Below are 19,453 nucleotides of genomic sequence, written 5' to 3'. Positions count from 1 at the left end.
AAAAACAATAAACTAGATTTCTAGTTTTCACGATGCAATTTTCGATTGTTATGATAAGGACATGATTGGTACATAGTATGAAGGTTTTTCCCTTTTTTGGTTAGCTTAAGTAGTTCTTCAATTGGTGGCTTTCTATATTGGAAATGGATCCTTTTATTTACAATAATTTTGTTTTGAATAATATTTGATTACTAGGGGAATGGGTGGTAGGCTCAGCAGGTATTGGCTTCACTCCACACGTCATTACCATAGCAGCAGGGGAGGTATGTGTTGTTTAATCATTTCATGTTGTGGTAATGCCCTTTTTTTGTTATTGAGTTTTATATGACTATTCTAGAAGGTTTGCACATTCCTTGATTAATTATGGTCCTACGCATTGGTTTTGTGAGTTGTCAGTTTGAGAAGCATTTAGGAATGCTTTATAGTATTTATATTGTGCTAATAAGTAAATGCATGTTTTTATAAATTTTATAAGAAAGTGATTTTTATCTAGGTGGAAATAATGTAATCATTTTGCAAGAAATATCAACATGAGGTCTAATCATTGTGACCATTACCCACCAAAATGGGTAACCCTATATAAGAAAAATTCTCCTACATTTGACAACCAGCCAGCCATTAACTCTCAATATTCATTAATCGATGATGATATGCCATATGCCTCCATCATCTGCGTCAGCCACATACCTGTCGCCATTCGACATTACCTCTTCACTGAAGGTGGGCTTCTTTTTAAAAGGTACTTTCATCATTTTGCAATCAAGTGCTTATACTTGTTTGTTTTGGGCATTTAGTATGGATAAAGGGGTGATATGGAAGATTAACCAATCTTGAGTGTAAATTTGTTTTGTCACCTTACTAGGGGGGTTAATCTTTAGACCTAGTCTAGTGGGACCTCCCTAAAAACCATAGGGTCATAGGAGGGGCACTACTTGGAAAACCTTGATTGACATAGCATGTTAACCTTTTCCTTACACCGTACTTGACACTTTCCATTTCACTTTACAAATCCCTTATACCACGTCCATTTTTCGGATCTAACTTGTCATTGGTTTGTTGGGATTTGGTGCATTCTTATCTACATCCTCGAGTTGTGCTAGGAAACATTGACCTAGAGGTTCAGGCAACTAAAAAATAAAAAAATCCATATTATCGAAACAACGAAAGGAAAAAGAAGAGAATCAAAATACAAAAGATGGTTGGTACATAAGTTAGCGCGTGGATAAAAGCCTAACATGAGCTCTACCCTCCTCATTGGGCATCACTTGGTTCATGAGCCCTTGATGCTCCATTTCATTAAAAGGAATCCTTGCATGTCCAAACCTTGATGAGCATTAAACTACCTCATTTGAAGGGGTAAAATTAAATGATACATCATGAAGAGCGTGCTATAGCCCTTCAGCGATGCATTGTAATACAAAGCATTATTAAGAAGAAGTAAAAGACTCACTAGAGGGTTGGAAAAATCAAGCCAGGCAAGGTAACTCATGCCTCCATGATTGCTCCATCCATTTACATGTATACGCTTAGGATGTCGACTTCCCATTAGTTGGTCACCTTGACCATGGCACTTGGCAATGAAACCTTTTCTCCTCCAATGCTACTCATTTTACACTAACACTTATTGATTAAAGGGTTGACCTTAGAAATGCAACCTCCCCTTCGGGGCTAGAAGCATCTAATAGGGTTGATCATTAGCCACCCCTATCGAGGTAGGGAACAACTCTATCATTAGCCACCTCTAACATTGGCCTTAAAGCTATTTCATGGACAATTCCTTGTTTCAGAGCCCAAAGGAGGATGATTGTCATTGAGATGACTTCAGAGGAGGTGCCTTTGCAGATGTACACAAGCACTTTGAATTTTCCTTGGAGAGAGGAGCACTCTTGGACCATTGCCTCATATACTTGATGTATTATTTCCTATTTTAGAGGATGAAGTCATGGTGGAATTCTCTTTTGTCCCACGCATGTGGATTTTTTGGGCATATTGTTATGTTTTAGAGCTGTCTAAAGGTTGGCTTGTGTCCTTTGTGCTAGTTGAATGCTCAAGCAAACTTGTTTTAGGGATTTGCTTGTAAAATTATGAAAATCTTACTTCATTACCTTGATATAAATAAAGGGGAGTCACTTTTCATGTTGATTATCATCAATCATCACACTTGTCCTTCTTTAAAAGTGCACACTAGCTATTGTTGCCTTTTCTACTTGGCCACAATTTAGTTTTATAGAGTGAATTGTGTTTTGAGGAATAATTTTGTATTAGAATACTTTTCTGGGATTGATTAAAGAATTTTTTGTACAATTTAGTAAGTTTAATGTTGATCTTCTTACATTTTAATTTGCTATAATATGTGAATTAGTGTTTCTATGTGTGCTATGTTAGTATTATAATATTTATCTTGAAATCTTGATTCTTCATGCTATGTGAAATCGTTTTCGTTGAGTCCTGTTGTCGCTCAGATTGTACAGGCCCTGCGACAATGACTCAGGTCAGGGGTTGTCACTCTGATCCCTGACCTCTTCGTTCTAGCTGTTTCCCAACAATAGGCTATGGGGGGTACTCCCTATGGAAATGTGTAGATGAAGGACAAGTTGGCAACCAACGAGTCTAGGAGACGCGATTGAGTGGCCTAGCTACTTGTTTAATTTTAGCAAGGCTTAAAGATTATATTATGAGACTAGTGCCTTATGGAGTCAACCTCTTGCTTATTACCAATTAAATGCCAAGTAACCGGGTGGACAATCGCCGCTTGGATGAATGACTATCCTATATGAAGTGCAAATCCTACAAGCTAAGTGTGATGCAAGAATCTTGGTTACTTTTAATTATATGCCTATTCTAGGTATAACCTTCCTTTCAACTATTTTGGAATTAGTCTCTAGAATAGGTTGTGGGATGGAAGCCAACAAGAAGCAAGCAAAGGCTTGATTAACAATACCTCCCCTCGTGTTCCAACCACTCGAGGCCTCCGGTGTTGTAGAGACTTTGGCTTTGATCACTGCAAGATCATTATGTTAACCAGTAAAGAGGGTCTAAGTTCCTCAAGTTAAATTGAGAAAAGGTGGCCCTAAATATCTATAAGCGAAACTTATGCTTGGAGGTAAATTATTAATACAACTAGACTTAAATGCAATGCAAGATGGATTGAGTGATTCTTAAAGTAAGATTGTTTAAGTTGCTTAAGTACTTAATTATGACTTGATTTCAAGTTATACCGCCAAGTACTTATCGATGAGATCACAATTTAAACCACAAGACAATGTGCCAAGTTGCCAAGCGCCAAATAGATATCCACAATCTACGTTATTCAACAATTAGCTAATGAACTCTAGGTAATTTTAAAATGATTTAAGGGCATTTAAATTTAATTTTTGCCACTGTTGTGAATGTATTCAAATAGATGCAGCAAACAGTGAGAGAAAATAGGGTTTAGAGATCAAACCCTTAAGCCTAAAGGTCTTGGAGAACTTGCCCAACTTATCCACAAATTTTCCAAGAGTTGTGCCACCTGAAAACTCATGCCTTTGACCCAAAATCTCTACAACAATCCCAATTATTAGCTCGGAAATCAAAATGATCAGATGGAGATGAGTGGAGGAGAAAGGAGGGCTAAGAATAGGGCTAGAAGCTAAGGCAAGGTTACACCAAGCCTTGTGAGACTGACGATTAAAGGGAAACGGCCCAAAAACCCCGTGCTAAGGCAAGAGGAGGCCAATAAGGGTTGCGGCTAGGGCTGTAGAAGCCTTAGATGCTTGCCAAGGGGAGGATAAGGAGGACGAAGGCCAAACAAAGGAGAATGAGGTTAACCGAGGAGGAGAGGAAGGAAAAAAGGCCACGGGGAAGGGAAAAAGGGCTGAAAGGAAGGGCAGGGGAGAAGGAGGAGGTTGGACGGAGAGGATAGGAGGGAGATTAGAGGGCTAGAAAGCCTTTTCAGGCCTGCGGTAGGGATAAGAGGGGAGGCTGAGTGACTTAAAGGCCACGACTAGGCCTACCAAGGCCAAGAAAAAACCACAGCAGGGGGATATGAGTAGGCCAGTACCTAATTAGGCCTGCGACTAACCTCAAAGGCTAGAAAAGGGCTGGACGACTAGCCTGGAGGAAGATGCTGGGCCGAGCAGGCCCTAAAAAATTTCAAAACCCTCACAAAATTGAATATTTGCCTAAAAATCCTTGATGCTGGCCTTGCAAAATTTTTAGAGACTAGATATTACCCTAAAGGGCTTAGATCTGGCTCTAATTTAGCTAATTCCTTGGAGCTCACCTACACAAATAAATTTACAAGTGCCCAAAACCCCAATATATATAAAATTTCAAACATAATCCCAAAATCCCAAAGCCCCAGTTGTAAACAAGGGTTAGAAATAAAATTTTTATTTACAAAATTATTATACAAAATCATTTTACAAATTATATAAATATACAATGCTTAGAAAGATTTTTGAAGAATAGAATTTTTATAGACCTTGATAATGGATAGATGTATTTCGAAAGATAAATGCTAAACCACAACCTTAGCGAAGTTAGAAAAGCACATAAAATATTCAGAATCCAATCATAGTTAGCCTGTGCCCATAATTTGTGAACTTGGAGCCCAAGTGCTGGGGAACTTGCAAACTCTATTTATTTTCCCAAGAAAAAACTGTTAGAACATATAGTGAATCAGATCACTCAAGATAAGCCCAAAACTTACTAATAGAATGTTTCTATCATGTACAATGAAATAACGATTTAATTAATATTTTCAGGACAATATAGGAATGCACATACCCAACACATACCACAAATCAGTGAGACAAAGACACCATGATTTGCACCCCGAAGTCTTTTATTATGATGATGAAAATATTCCCAGCGGCTAGCGAGATAGTGGCCTTACACCAACTTTTACAAAATTACATCAGAGTATAGCTCAAGATCAAGACCCCCTATCAAAATAGAAGCAAAATGTCTTATATTTATAGTGAAATTCCTCCATGTGAAAAATAAAGGCTAGTTGGCTTGATTCATGTCAAAATAATCTCGATTGCTGATAAATCCTTTATCAACTTCTAATCTTTACCATTGAAAATATTTTTTTTGAGGAATTTTCGAATTTCTTTTTAAAGCCATTTTTTATTAGCTCAAAATTAATTATTTTGAGCTAATTTCCTCAAACATTTGACTTTGATTTAACCACCAATGTCCAAGGGTCCAGTTTTTATTGGAATATCCAATTTCCCTTGGTGGGGGACCTCTAAAAATTAATTTCTTTTAGACCCATGAATTTAATTTCACTAACGTTTTAATTTTCGACTCAAATTAATTAATTTTATGGTTTATGATTTAATTTTAATTTTGCCAGATTTTTTTTAATTAATTGGCATTTGAGGGGATTAATTATTTTTCCACCCTCAAATATTTTAGCCATGGTGTATTTTCCAACCTCCTACGATGAAATTTGCCGCCAAAATAATAGGCTTACCTAGGTTGTTACATAAATACACGTCTTACTAGCGTCATCTACATTACAAACTTGCATAATGGGTTTACAATGACATAATAAACTGTTGGCTGATGATTCTGAACTTGGAAATTATTTTCCTAATTGTTAATTCATTTAACAATTTATTTGCGGTTTGCTACGACAAATACCAAATAATTCACACTGTGATTTTCACAAACAAATAGCGCCGAAGAAAAATAGCGTTGAAATTTGAGAAAATCTAGCACACATAAAAGTATGACACCGTTATTTTTGGACAAATATCCTCAGAAAAACCCAACTTTGGAAAACCGATGCAGTCGCTGAGGGTTTTATTATTATGCAATAGTAAGAAATTATGAGTACAATAATATGGATGCGGAAATTTGGCTATCTTGCAGAGAAAAAACTGACAAAAATATCTAGAGGGGATTTACCCTCGCTCCGGGCAATTCCGGAAGTGGACTGCCTCTGAAAAGTAAGCCGTCCAACTGGGCTTGCGCAAGCTCTTGGTCAACCTAATGTTGTCTGCTGCAACTGCTACCCGAACCAACTACTAGTCTAGTTGTCCTTCCTACTGCTGACTAGGAAAACGTCTCTCCGTTACTCTAGAACCTCTGCCCGACCTCTAGAACTGAAAATGTCTTCCTTCCTAATAAATTGAACTGCCTTGTTGAGGCTCTACGCTGCCTCCTGGAAATCTCGGCCTTTTCTGCAAATGCACTCGTTGGATCTGGAAAACTTCCTCTAGCTTCACTGTACCTGCCCCTCACTGACTCTGCTTCCTCACTGAAGCTTGAACTCTTTGACAACTGATTGCTACTACTCTGGAAAATCAAATTCTCCAAGTGTCTTTAGTGTATTCTCCAAGTGCCCATTGAATTTTTATAATCCTCTGTTGGAGCACCAATGACCAAGATTGAAACTTAATCAAGAGCTAGGATTATTTTGAGGTTGATCTGTGTGAGTTTTTAGACTATTCTCACCTTGACTTAATTAATTCTGATTAATTAACCAATTTTCCTAATTTTAGACTTAAGAAACATTAAAAGATCGGTTAATAATGTAATTAAGTCATCCCTAGGTGGAATATCCAGAAACAATTTCTGGGTTTTGGAGATCTCATGTATTCTAGCCTCTCCACCAAATTTCATGGCTAGCACACACCCGATCCTACAAAAACTAACACTCCCTCTTAGTGAGGACTGTGTTCTAGCGCTGCACACCCTGCCACAACACTTTGTTTTGTATCATCTCCTGTCATGCAGCTGATGTTTGGCTACTGCTGCCCACCAACCACTGTGCAACTTTGATGTTGCATCTGTGCTACTGCTAACACTGCCATATTGCTGCCAACTTTGCATCTGCACTGGAACTCCCTCTCATCTGTTGCTGATGCATCTGCAACTACTGCAATTGAGAACCGTCCAAAATACTGAATCATCTGTGTTAGGTATGATGCATCTATCTCTTGAGGCTTGACTACTAGTAGCCTTTGCACTATCACTAAATAATCTACGCTGTTGTTGACTTTGCATTGAGCCACCTGCTCCGCTGTCAACATAGCTCTGCGCTCCTCAACATCTGACTGCTACTAGTATGCAATTGTCACTCTGGTACTAACGACATCAACTGCCACTGATCCATCCAGCTACTGAATACTGTGGGCCTTTGTAGCCAGGTAATGATCCATGACTTGGACTCCTTAAGGACCCTACCTACTCTCTGTAGCTCTCTGGGGCTGCAACACCAAATCACTCCACCTCTCCTTGAGGTATGGCTGCAAACATAGCAAAGTCTGATCTACTCATAGTGTTGTTGCTACTGCTGCAAGAATGAGTTTGATCTACTCAGATCTTGAAGTACTAGCTTCCATAGGGATGCTTCCTTTGAAACTATACTCCCTTTGAGTTTCGATCTCTGTATGGGAAATCTCTTCACTCCCTCCTGGCTAATCGCACTGCCCTCCTACACTGGAAACTGGACTGCGTAACTCTGCGCTGAGAATATCATGGCTAGCATTGCACCTACATACTGCAACTGGGCAATTCGTCTGCCTGTGTCACTACAACTATCTCTTGGATATTGACTGCAACTAGCCTTGCAATTGTTCAATGACAGATTGCGTTTGTTGACACTGAACCTGCTACAGTGATATTGTGGGCCCCTATAGCAAAGGTGATGGTTCCGCTGCAAGAATCCGGAACTGATGTGAGTGATCTCCTTCTTGCAACTGCATTGGACCTTGCCCATTTGGCACATTGGAGCGTCATACTCCTCCTCTGCCTAGTTCTGGTGCCCCACTACCTCCTTTCGAGCCTTATCCCTTATTGGGACCTCTCTTCGCTTTGCAACCTGCACTAGACAACTCATACTTCCTCTAGCATTTGTCTCCGACAACTAGAAGTCGATTTGCTGCCCAGATTTGCATTTTGGCTAACTCGCATGGCCTCCTCTGGGAATCTCGTACGACTCTCTATGCAAAGCTGCAAAATCTGTGAAACTCAAAAACTGGAAAAATAAACAGGAATCTCCTCCTTCCTACTCAATTGCTAGGACTGCTAGTCGCACTCCCTCCTGGAATGTGTAGATCTGCCTTCTGCTACTGCCACCAACAATTGGAAATTAAAAATTTTCTTCAAGACTGAAACTGGAAACCCTATGAGGAAAACTCCCTCTGTGTGTGCAATTTTGTCTTCCACTCGACGCTGATTGTGTAACTGCAAACTGCTGTAAAACCGTCCGCGTCCAACCAAGAAATTTGCTTAGTGAAAATCTGAGCTGTCGCTGTTCGCTCTCCGTGCTAGAATCACTATCCCGGGCAAATCGACTTTTCTGCAACCCTACAACCTTGTAACTAAAAGGCGAATTCTTGCACTAGCAATTCGGCCTGCTTGTCTAGGTACTACGCAACCTCTGAGAATTTCGGCCTGTTGCTCCCTCTGAGTAGCGAAATTCTTTCCTTTGCTTCTGAGCTTTTCGGATGATCACTCACACTTTGATACCATGTGAAAATTTCATCTATCACAACTGGAAATTATTTTCCTAGTTGTTAATTTATTTGCAGTTTGCTATGGCAAATACCAAATAATTCACACTGTGGTTTTCACAAACAAATATTGCGGAAGAAAAATAGCGTTAGAATCTGAGAAAATCTAGCACACATTCATAAAAATATGAGACCATTATTTTTGGACAAATGTCCTCAAAAAAACACCAACGCGGGAAAACCGGTGCAACAACGGAGGGTTTTATTATTATGCAGCAAGGAGAAATTACGAGTACAATAATTTGGATCTCGAAATCTGGCTATCTTGTAGAGAAAATACTTGCAAAAATATCTAGAGGGAATTTACCCTCACTCCGGGCAATTCCGACATTGGACTGCCTCTGAAAAGCAAGGCATCCAATTGGGCCTGCGCAGCCTCTGCGTCGAGCTGATGCTGTCTGATGCAACTATTGCCTGCACTGATTGCTAGTCTAGCCGTCCTGCCTGCTGCTCACTAAGAAAACGTCTCTCCGATACTTTGGAACCTTTGCTCGACCTCTAGAATTGAAAATGTCTCCCTTCGCAGCAAATCAAACTACCTTTTTGAGGCTCTGTGTTGTCTCTGCACAACCTCCTGGAGAAATGTTGACCTTTCTGCAAATGCATTTGCTGGATCTGGAAAACTTCCTCCAGCCTCATTGTCCCTGCCCCTCACTGACTCTGCGTCTTGTGGAAATTTCTAAGTCTGAGACATTAGAAATCCCTTCAACATTATCTGGTTTATTATCTCCTACTTGTTCATTTCATTAACAAGTTATTTATTAATATAAATACCGAAATAAACACAATTGTAGCCTTCACAATTATACAGATCAAAAACTGAAATAGATTGAGACAACACAAGGGACACCGTTATTTTTGGACAATCTTCCCGGAAAAACCCAACTTGGGAAAACCGGTGCAACATATATGAGGGGTTTATTATCAAGCAAATTTCTGAATACAACTATGGTGCCAGAAATGGCTCGCCCTTCAGAGAATATCCTTGGCAGTAGTACCTCTATCCGGAGACAAATATTCCGGCAAATCAACAACCAGATGAACAAGCCCACAGTGACTCCAACTGTTCCTTGTGCTGGACAACGAAAGCTGCTCCAAGCACTCCTCTGGAACTGCGTCATCCCCTCCCGGCTGATCTTCTCTCAGTCTGCCCCACAAAACCTCCTCAGCATAGCCTCTTCAGTCCAGCGTCAGCCTCTACAGCCCTTGGCGTTGTCTGCGTCAGCCTCTTCAGCTTTCTGCGTCAGCCTATGTGTCCTCTGCGTCTGCCCCTTCGGCTTCTACGTCCTCTGCTCTAGCCTCCTTAGCCTCCGCGTCAGCCCTCCTAGGCTCTGCGCTGCCTCTTCCGGCACTTTGCTGCCTCTCTGATATGTATTCTTCAGCCTTGGATTGAAATCCCTTGCTGAATTGCCCCTCATTGCAATTGATCTCTAACTCGATTCCCTCAGCAAACCCAGCCCCAGAAAATCGAATTCTTGATCTCTCTTGGTGTGTCTCCAACTGACCCTCAACCCTCCCCTTATACTTTTCTTATTGACGATTCAATGGCCAAGATTAAGTCTCTAATCAACTGCTAAGATTAGGTCTGGCTTGATCCTCGTTATTTAGAACTTTCTCACCAATTTTATATTAATACACATTAATATTTTAATTTTCCTAAATTTAGACATAGGAACCCCATTAAAAATATTAATAATTTCAATATCTTTTCATTCAGGTGGAATTGCTCCAAACGATTTCTGTGTCTTGGAAATCTCATGTGCCTTAGCCTCTCCACCAATTTCCATGGCTAGAGGACATCCGATGCTACCAAAAGTCAACCTGGAGAAATCTCGACCTCTCTGCAAATGGATTCGCTGGATCTGGAAAACTTCCTCCAGCCTCACTGTCCTTGCCCCTCACTGACTTTGCTTCCTCACTGAAGCTCGAACTGTTCGGCAACTGACTGCTGCTACTCTAGAAAATCGAATTCTCCAAGTGTATCTTGTGTATTTTCTAAGTGCCCATTGACTTCTTCTTATAATCCTCTATTGGAGCACCAACACCCAAGATTAAAACTTAATCAATGGCTAGGATCATCTTGAAGTCGTTTCGTGTGAGTTTTTAGATTATTCTTGTTAATTTTTCTGATTGTTCTATACTGTATCAATTACTTTAGGCCAATTTACTTCTTAATTGACAATGTATCCAATTAATAACAATGTAAGCAATCATAAACTGTAACTGAGGATAGAGCAATATATGTATTGACAAAGAAGACAACAACACAACCATAAGAGACAACAAATTGGTCCAAGACCAGAGAAAACCCCACAAGCGGGAAACCCTTTCAAATCTTCTTCTTTAATATATAGTCATAAAAAGTTTTCAGTAGAGAGTACAATGAGCCCAATACATATATTTTCAACAGAGATTTACAAAATAGATGTACAAATCTACAGATCTATATAGTAGAGAGAAACCCATATCTACTATATCACTGGAGCCAACTGTCAAACCCAAAGTCAAAACCCTCGACGCTCCCAACAAAATTGACTGCATGCGTCTGAAACTCCCTGGACGCTCTCTTGACCACTGTGTGAGGGCGTTTGTAACTGCTTGGATGCTCTCAGGAAGACTGTGTGTGCGTTTGAGGTCAAACTCACTAGATCTGCTCCAAATCGTCAGATGCTCCCTTCCAGTTACTGTGCGTGCGTTTAGGATTGCCTGGATGCTCTGAGGACCACTCTATTCGAGCATCCGGGGACTGACACCTTCAGATTTGCTTCTGAAACCCTGGACGCTCCCTTAAGCTTCTGTGCCAACGTCTAGGGGTCTCTTCACGATGTCTTGACCACAATGTGCCAACGTCCAGGGACTAAAATGCCTAGTTCTGTGCCATCATCCAGGAATCTGAAAACCCTAGATCAATGTGAACTCTACCCATGTGATTTCGGACCCTTGCGCGAACTCCTTCTGTCAGACCTGTGCGAACCAAGACAAAAGAGAAGAATAGAAGATGGCTTGATCAATGTGATGAAATGAGCTTGAGGTCGCTTCTATTTATAGGCTTTCTTAAGGGTCCACTTGGGGTTGAGACCGACCTAACCAATTTCACATGAGCTTAGGGTTGACCCTTCCCATAATACATGTATGAATAAAATAATTCAAAAATCAACTTTCGCTTGACCAAATTGGGTGATCTTTAAGTCGATTTTGGTCCTCTCGAAAAGAGGAATTTAATGTAAGCATTATCTTGGTCCTCTGAGCTGTCCAATGTGGAATTTGACCCTAGTTGCAAAAATTAACAATTGTCACCTTGACTTAATTAATTCTGATTAATTAACAAGGTTTCATAAGTTTAGACGTAGGAAACATTAAAAATAGGTTAATAATCTAATTAAATCATCTCTAGGTGGAATTTCCAAAAACGATTTCTGGGTTTTGGAATCTCCACCAAATTTCATGGCTAGAACACATCCGATATTGCAAAAACTAACAAATTGCAGAATCTTGTAACCAAGAACACATAAATCCATCAAATAGAATCTAGATATCCATTCAAAATCCAAATCATCATGTATATATAGAATAATCTGCTGGAATAGAAAACATCTACTCTAACAAACTAAAAAGTAAAGATACATAACATAAATGCATAAAATAAAACTAACTAATGAATAAAAAAGAGTAGGGTTAGAGATGTTAGTTTTTGTAGCGTCGGATGTGTTCTAGAAACGAAATTTGGTGGAGAGGCTTGAATAAATGAGATCTCCAAAACCCAGAAATCATTTTTAGAAATTCCACCTAGAAATGACTTAATTAGATTATTAACCTATTTTTTTTTTTTTTTTCTGTATAAAGACTAATTCTATTAGGAGGAAAAATATAGTACAAGCAGGCTTGCGAACAAGCAAAGCAAAAAGCGAGGGAGCCAAAGGGGATAGGCTCTCTACCTCGCTCCTTAGAAAACAAACAAGAGAACACTGAGAAGCAGAAGAAAGAACTGAGCAAAGAAAACTACCCAGAGGGGTCAGCTCCTACCACCCGACATTTTTTTCCTTTTTTCTTGCTTACTTTGACCCACCCAGAGGAATTTGGCTGAGCCATTACAAGTTGCAGACTGTTCTGCACTGGCTGCGGAATATCCTTGTCAGAGTCTGAGGACGAGGAAGAATGAGTCCGTTTCTGAGAAATCTGAGGGTCAGATGGGGCTGCCGGGACGACCGAGGGAGCGTCCATCGGAGTCTCATCATCTTGCCCGTCTGCTTTGGTTTCCTCCTCATCCGAGCTGGAGAAGTCTAAATCGTTCATACGACATGGTGGCTCACAAGGATTCCAGCGCTTGGATTTGGGCTTGCGATTCAGTTTCTTCTTTTTGTCGAGGAACTGGGTGCAGGTACTTTGGAGGTGTCCGGCTTGATTACAATGTCGGCAACGGAAGGCTGTATTCTCGTAATCCAATGATTTAGTCCAGTGGAAATCTCCCATCTTGAGATTGATCTGATCCGGCAGTCCTTTGCTGATATCTATTTCAGCGCACAGTCTGCCATAAGTGTAGAGACCATTATCCTTTCTGGAAATATCTGTAGCTAGGTATCGTCCCAAAGTGTCTCCAATGGCTAGGAAGACAGAGTAATGCCATAGATGTGCCGGAAGATTCGGAAGCCTGACCCAAATGGGAATCTTGGTGATGATGGCTGTAGAAGGGTCAAATTCTGGAAACCAAGGGGTGAGAAAAAGCCCAGTTGAGCCCCAGAACCAAGGGCCTCCCGTTAAGACCTTTTGGTAGTCTTCATCTGAGTAAAAAACCACAATGAAGAATCCTTTTGAGCATAGGTAGATCTTGCTTTTTTTGGTCCAAAAGTCATGGATCCATTGATATAGCTCTGCTGTGCGAGGCCAAAGCCCATTAAATCTGCATATTAGTGCAGATTCAGCAAATGTTTGGTAGCGATTTTCAAGCTCAGGATGAGAGCAGTTGATACAAGGAATTTCCTCTGATTTGTCTACCAGAAACTGTTTTGGAGCCCCATTTGGATGGGCTGGTTTCGAAGAGGTTTGAGGTTGGCCATCATTTTTGCAAGCTGCATCTTTATAAGAAAAAGAGGGGGCAGAGGAGGTTTGCCCAAAGGACCCTCCTCTTAACCGAAAGGAAACCCCAATAGAAGCGTCCTTGTGAATGCTGTAGAAGGAAAGAGGAAGAGTATCCATGAGTTGCTTACCCTGATATAGCAGCCTGAGATAAGATGAGGGTATCTTCAGCCGTCGTTCGAGTTCTTGCAGGAGATCTTGCACCAGATCTGTTGCGTGAACCCATTGCATCACCGTCTTGCTCATAAGTTTGATTTGGATCTGAAATCCCTGTGTCTCTTCAGATCGGTCTGGCTGGTTCAATGGATGGATCTGCTTCCAGCAAATCAAATTTACCGGTCTTGGAGCGATGGCTGAAGCAGGACTCGGCGTGCAGAGGACGTGTGCTGCTTGCATTGAAACTTCTGCGCGCATATTATTAACCTATTTTTTAATGTTGCTTAAAGTCTAAATTTAGGAAAACTGGTTAATTATTCATAATTAATTAATTCAAGGTGCAAATTATCTAGAAAACTCACACGTATTGATCCAGAAATGATTTGAGCCATCGATTAAGATTTAATCTTGTATGTTGCAGTCCCAACAGAAAGATATAAGAAAGGATCGATATGGTGATTGAGAAAACATTTGTGCAGTTTGATTTCCTTGGCAGATCAATTTCCATAGAGCAGCAACATTGGCCAGAGAACCAAAGATCAAAGCAGAGACAATGATCCGTAGGAAGTTTTGTAGATCTAGAGAGCCAACAACAAGGAGGCCGAGTTATTCCCAGCGAGGCAGTGCAGAGGACTGCGCAATCGCTTCAGAAGAGCAACTCGATTTAGCTGGAGGAAAAAATTGTTTTCAATTTCAGAGGTTGAACAAAGGTTCCAGAGTGCTGGAGTAGCGATTTTATCAGCTGATACAGGCAGAACGACTTCATCAGAGGCAGATCAAAGGCATGACGTCATAGGGCCTGCGCAAAGGTTGATGCAGGAGGTCCAGGAGGAGGAGTTCTCTAAAGGAAAGTTGTGTAAGAGTTGCTTGTGGAAGAAGGGTAATCCCCTTAAATAATTTTGGCCAGATTTTCTTGTGTTTGGATTGCTAGTTGGGCATCCATAGATTGTACTCAGATTTCACTACTGCACAACAATAAAACCCTCATCTGTTGCACCGGTTTTTCCATGTTGGGTTTTTCCAAGTACAATTGTCCAAAAAATAATAGTGTCATTTTTGTGTGTATGCTAGTATTTTCTTAGATTCCAACGCTATTTTCCTTCCGTAGTTTTATTTGTGAAAATCATTGTGAATTATTTGATATTTGCTGTAGTAGATAGCAAATAAATTAACGATTAGAAGAATCATTTCCAGTTGCTGTGATAAATGGAATTTTCACAAGAGATATTATACAAATGATACCCTATGGCATCAGATGTTTGAAACATAGTGCATGGTTAGCATCTGCGCACTTTCCGGCAACTCTGTGGGTTGCTTCTTGGATGTGCCATGCTGAATTCTTGAGAGACTAGGATTCTGACTTATCTAACCAGCTTGCTGTTCCTGGCTACCATGTACATTAGACCTCTTCTTTCTTTTATCTTTCTTATCAGTGGGTTTTGATAATAATGTGACCAATGTAGACCCTTCGTCTTGATGATCAATCTTATTCTGAATATATTCTGTCAAAGGTGACACATAAGCACCACAGTAATTAACCTGATAGTTCTCAATTTCTTTTCCAACCATAGTACTTTCTGTCAAACTACTTTCAACGGGACAAGTGATCTCTTTGTAACACAACGAGAATTGTTCGAGTGATTTAGGTATCGTGCTATCCGTTGTGAGTTCTTTGTTTCTTTCATTATTTGACTTGCATTGTTTCTTTCATTATTTGACTTGTGTTGAAACTCCTCTACTTTGTTCAATCGATCATGAATGGCAATCATCTGGTTAGAATGCTCAACTTTCATAGCAGTGATTTCTTTGGCATGATTTTCTTCCATGTTTTTTTGAATCCTCAATCTTTCTTGCTTAAATTCCATGATTCTTATCCTTTTCTCTAGGGCCCTCATTTCCATCTCATGACTTATTTGCATGTCTCGAATCATTTGAGTCAAATCTTTGATAATTTCATCCTCTATTTTGACCTTTACATATTTATCTTTAAAGGCACTGATGAGAGCTTGCAAAGAATTGAAAGAATTATCAGGCTTGTCATGAAACCAATCTAATGCATCATCTTCTAATGAAAGGACAAATAATTTCATTCTAACATATTCATGATTGTATGCAACCGCATGAGTGTATCTTTGCAGGAAAGTGTTGAAATTCTTTATATGAGCTTCGACATTCACTGCATTGTTCGCCTGGAAAGTTGGAAGCTTGTTTATAGCAGAGTCATTTGGAAGATCGTGAGAATATCCTTGAATGTTGGTAAAGTTGCAAGGCATGTAATAATCCATGAAGACTTGATTCAGAGGATTAATGAAAAACAAATGGATATCAAGGAGGGCTTCCCGTCCAAGAAATATTAAATGCTCTCTAGAATGTAATTTGTTTAATTGAGCTCTCAAAGCCTTTTTAGGATCGAGGGGGGTTAACCAAGCTACCAAGAGTTCTTCTAGAGTAAGCTCTTGTAAATAGATTAATAAGTGGAGTCGCTACCCAAACAGGAAACAAACCGAAATGTCTAGGTGCTAAAAGTGTGGCAAGGGTAGATGAAAAGATTAATGAGATGAGAAAAGATAAGGTGATGAAAAGATGCAACGGTGTCAGAAATGTTGTGGAGTTGCCGACTAAATGAAAATATGAAAGATTTCAAGACTAGATGATAAGAAAGGATGAAAAATGATAAAGTGATAGAATGTCGTTGAAGTGCTGAGAACAAGATAAATCTATCCACGACAACAATGCTAAAAAATGTTGCGGCGTTGGTGGGACAAGGAAGATGAAATTGATTAGCAGATTAAGAAGAGTGATGATAATTGTCATAATGCCAAAGCCCAATAAATTGGTCCTTGACAATGACGCCAAAAAATGTTCTCCCTCAGATTGTACAGGCACTACGACAATGACTCAGGTCGGGGGTTGTCACTTTGATCCGCGACCTCTCCGTTCTACTTGTCTCCCAACATCAGGCTATGGGGGGTAGTCCCTATGGAAATGTGAAGACGAGGGACAAGTTATGAAGGAAAGGACATACCGCAAGAAGTAAGGCACTGCAAAGTATGAGAGAGAGAGACAATATTAGTCTCTCTTTTGATCTCAGAAATTCCTAGAAGAGACCAAAAATATACACAGCGAGAAGGAAGGTTTCCACAGTGAAAAAGAGAACTTGACATGGTGTATCAAGTGTGTACAAAAAGGATCGAAAAGGAATCTTTAGAAGGTTGAGTTTAAATCTAAGGAAGGTTGGAAAATATCTTACGGTAAAGGGTTATTAGACTAGGGACTGAGTTTCCCTAGTCCTGGTGTAAAGCAATACAAAAAGGAAAATCAACATAAGGTGACTAAGAAGAGCAATGACAACGTCTTGGGAGCATACTGAAGTCAAGCGTCTAGGGTTTGGATTTTGTCAATCAAGGCTTCAATGAGAGAAATTTGTAGAAGGGTTTTTCTCGCTAGGAGAGAGAGGTTTTGCTCTGGTTGAGAGCCAAACATCTTGTGTTCTTGTCTTTTTTGTTTTCGGTAACTGTTTCATGGAGTAAGAAAACTCACACTAATAATAATAAGAGAAGATTATGTCAATATGAAAAGTAAAAAGTACTTCACAAATTGTTATCATCATTAGAAGAATCTCACTATACATAGATGCCCTAGATTCTTCAACACAAAGGATCCGATCTTTGAATCATGTACTAACTCTTGAAACTCTCTTGTAATTTTTCTGGAATAATAATAACACAAAAGTCTTTGGGGTATTCATTGATGGTGATGTTTCTCTCCTACTTCTTATGGTAAAACTGTTCCTAATGTTTTGCTGAAGTATATTTTAAAAGTTGTTGATTTTTAACCTTTGGGAATAATCTATTGTACAGATATCTTGCTTAGGTTATTGGATCTGAGATATCATTTTAATTCAATTAAATTAACAGGTATCTCTAATTTTTGAGGATTATGGTGTTATTTTATATCTCTATCGATCTGACAATTTTTTTTGAGCGTGCAAAGATCTTTTATATTCGTGAACATGGGCGTGCGAGGAAGGCCTCGGTTGGACAAGCCCACTTCCAAGGCATAAGATCTAAAGAGCTTTCCTGATTGAAATCCCAAGATTCATCTAACAAAGTTTCTCTTGCAGGGTTTCTTGGTTAGTGCCTCATTTAAAATTATTTATCTTTTATATACTAAGTTTAATTGATAGATCCGGCTAGGAAGAACTTGATTCTACACATATGGGAGCGGAGTCCGACTCATAATCCTTAGATTTAGTAGATTTGTATTTTATTTGTATAGATCCGAAGAGTTTGTAGAATAATTTTGAATTTGTAACATTTGCGTTTTGGGTTTTAGTTTGATTTTTGTACATATTCAGGATCTGGGGTTTTGTTTTTATCTTGTGCAGGTAGAAATTTGAGATTATTCAAAGAAGTTTTTGGGTTTTGAGACAGATCTAGGGCCTGAAGGGCAAGATCTAGTCTCAAATTTTGTTTGCAGGGTCGAGATCATTCAGTGAAAGTAAGGATCTGAAGTTGAATTTTTTTTCTTGAAACTGGGCAAAGATTTGAGTCCTTGGGGCATAACGCTAGCCTCTTAAACCTTTGCCGTGGCCTCAAAACTCCACGGACTGCCTTCCTAAACCCTCCTCTCGGTTTTCTCCCCTAGCCCTCAACTGCCTTATTTCCCTCTTGCAAACCCTCACCCATCTCCTTTCCCTGCCTGCCATTCCTCCTTTTCTCCTGTTCCAGGCCCTCTATCTCTCTTTGTTGCAACACCTTCCAGCCTTGCGGCATCCCTCCAAATTGTCCTGCCGTTGCCTTATTTCCTTTCGCCAGCCTCCACATTGCCTACCCTTCTCCTTCGCGTCCCTAATCCTTCCCTTCTCCTTAGCCGCTGCTCCCTCTCCTCCATCTCCTCTTCCCTTCTCCCTTCACTGCCGTAACTGAGCCTCCTTATCCCTGTTGCTGCTCCTTTAACCTTCACGCTGGAGTCCTCAACTCCTTCCTCCTCCTCTGACATGGCCTTAACTGCCTAACACAACCCTTAACCTTGCTTTCCCTTGCTCTGTCGTGGCCTCAAGGCTTGTGGGAGGCCTTCCCTTGATTGTGATGCCCTAGAAGCCTTCAACGCTGCCTGTAGAAGCCTTTCAACCCCAATGTTGCCTCTCCATTTTTACAACAGTCCTTACAGCCTCCGATCTGCTCCTTAGACATTAACGTAGGTCCATCTTTGGCCATTTCTTCTTGCTGTCCGAGCTACATTCAGATTTAATTCAGTCACTGTAGGAGAAAAATCATTTTCTGGGTTTGCACTTCATCAAAATTTGAAGAAAACTTTGGTCAAAATTTGTGGCATTCATTGGAAGAAACATGGCAAACTATTTCAAGGCCTAGGGCCTTAGGTTTCGCTTCTAAACCCTTATCGATTCACTGTCTAATCAATCAAGATAATAACATCTAAAACAATTACATTAATTCAAAATATTACAAGGCAATCTCTAACATAAAGCTACAAATTTGCATGACTGTCATATGTTTCGTATAGCTTGATTGTAACAGAAATTTGCATCTTTCTAAGAAATAGTTAACTGGGAATTGTTTGACATATTTGTTTACTAAATTGGCATTTGCTTAGTATCTTAATCTCACTGCTGTCATAAAACAATTTACTGCGGACCTGAATACGTCTAAAAGAAGGTGACTGTTTACTTCAGCGATTTTTAGTGGTTA

General features: G+C 39.9%; 1 protein-coding gene across 1 annotated transcript in view; it reads left to right on the top strand.

The window, feature by feature from the left end:
• The window catches only part of LOC149218519 (AT-hook motif nuclear-localized protein 7-like), a 263,796-nt gene that overhangs the window by 75,333 nt on the left and 169,010 nt on the right, over positions 1-19,453 (top strand). The window contains exon 2 of the mRNA XM_089384077.1: positions 196-263. Within this exon, the coding sequence (XP_089240203.1) occupies positions 196-263 (68 nt within the window). The remainder of the gene's footprint in view (positions 1-195; positions 264-19,453) is intronic.

Source organism: Pinus tabuliformis, chromosome Q (assembly GCF_031772625.1).
Source record: "Pinus tabuliformis cultivar Carrire ecotype Pingquan chromosome Q, CPIR1, whole genome shotgun sequence".
Lineage (NCBI taxonomy): Eukaryota > Viridiplantae > Streptophyta > Pinopsida > Pinales > Pinaceae > Pinus > Pinus tabuliformis.
Note: the sequence above shows the minus strand (reverse complement) of the source record. Positions and strands in the feature narration are given on the sequence as shown.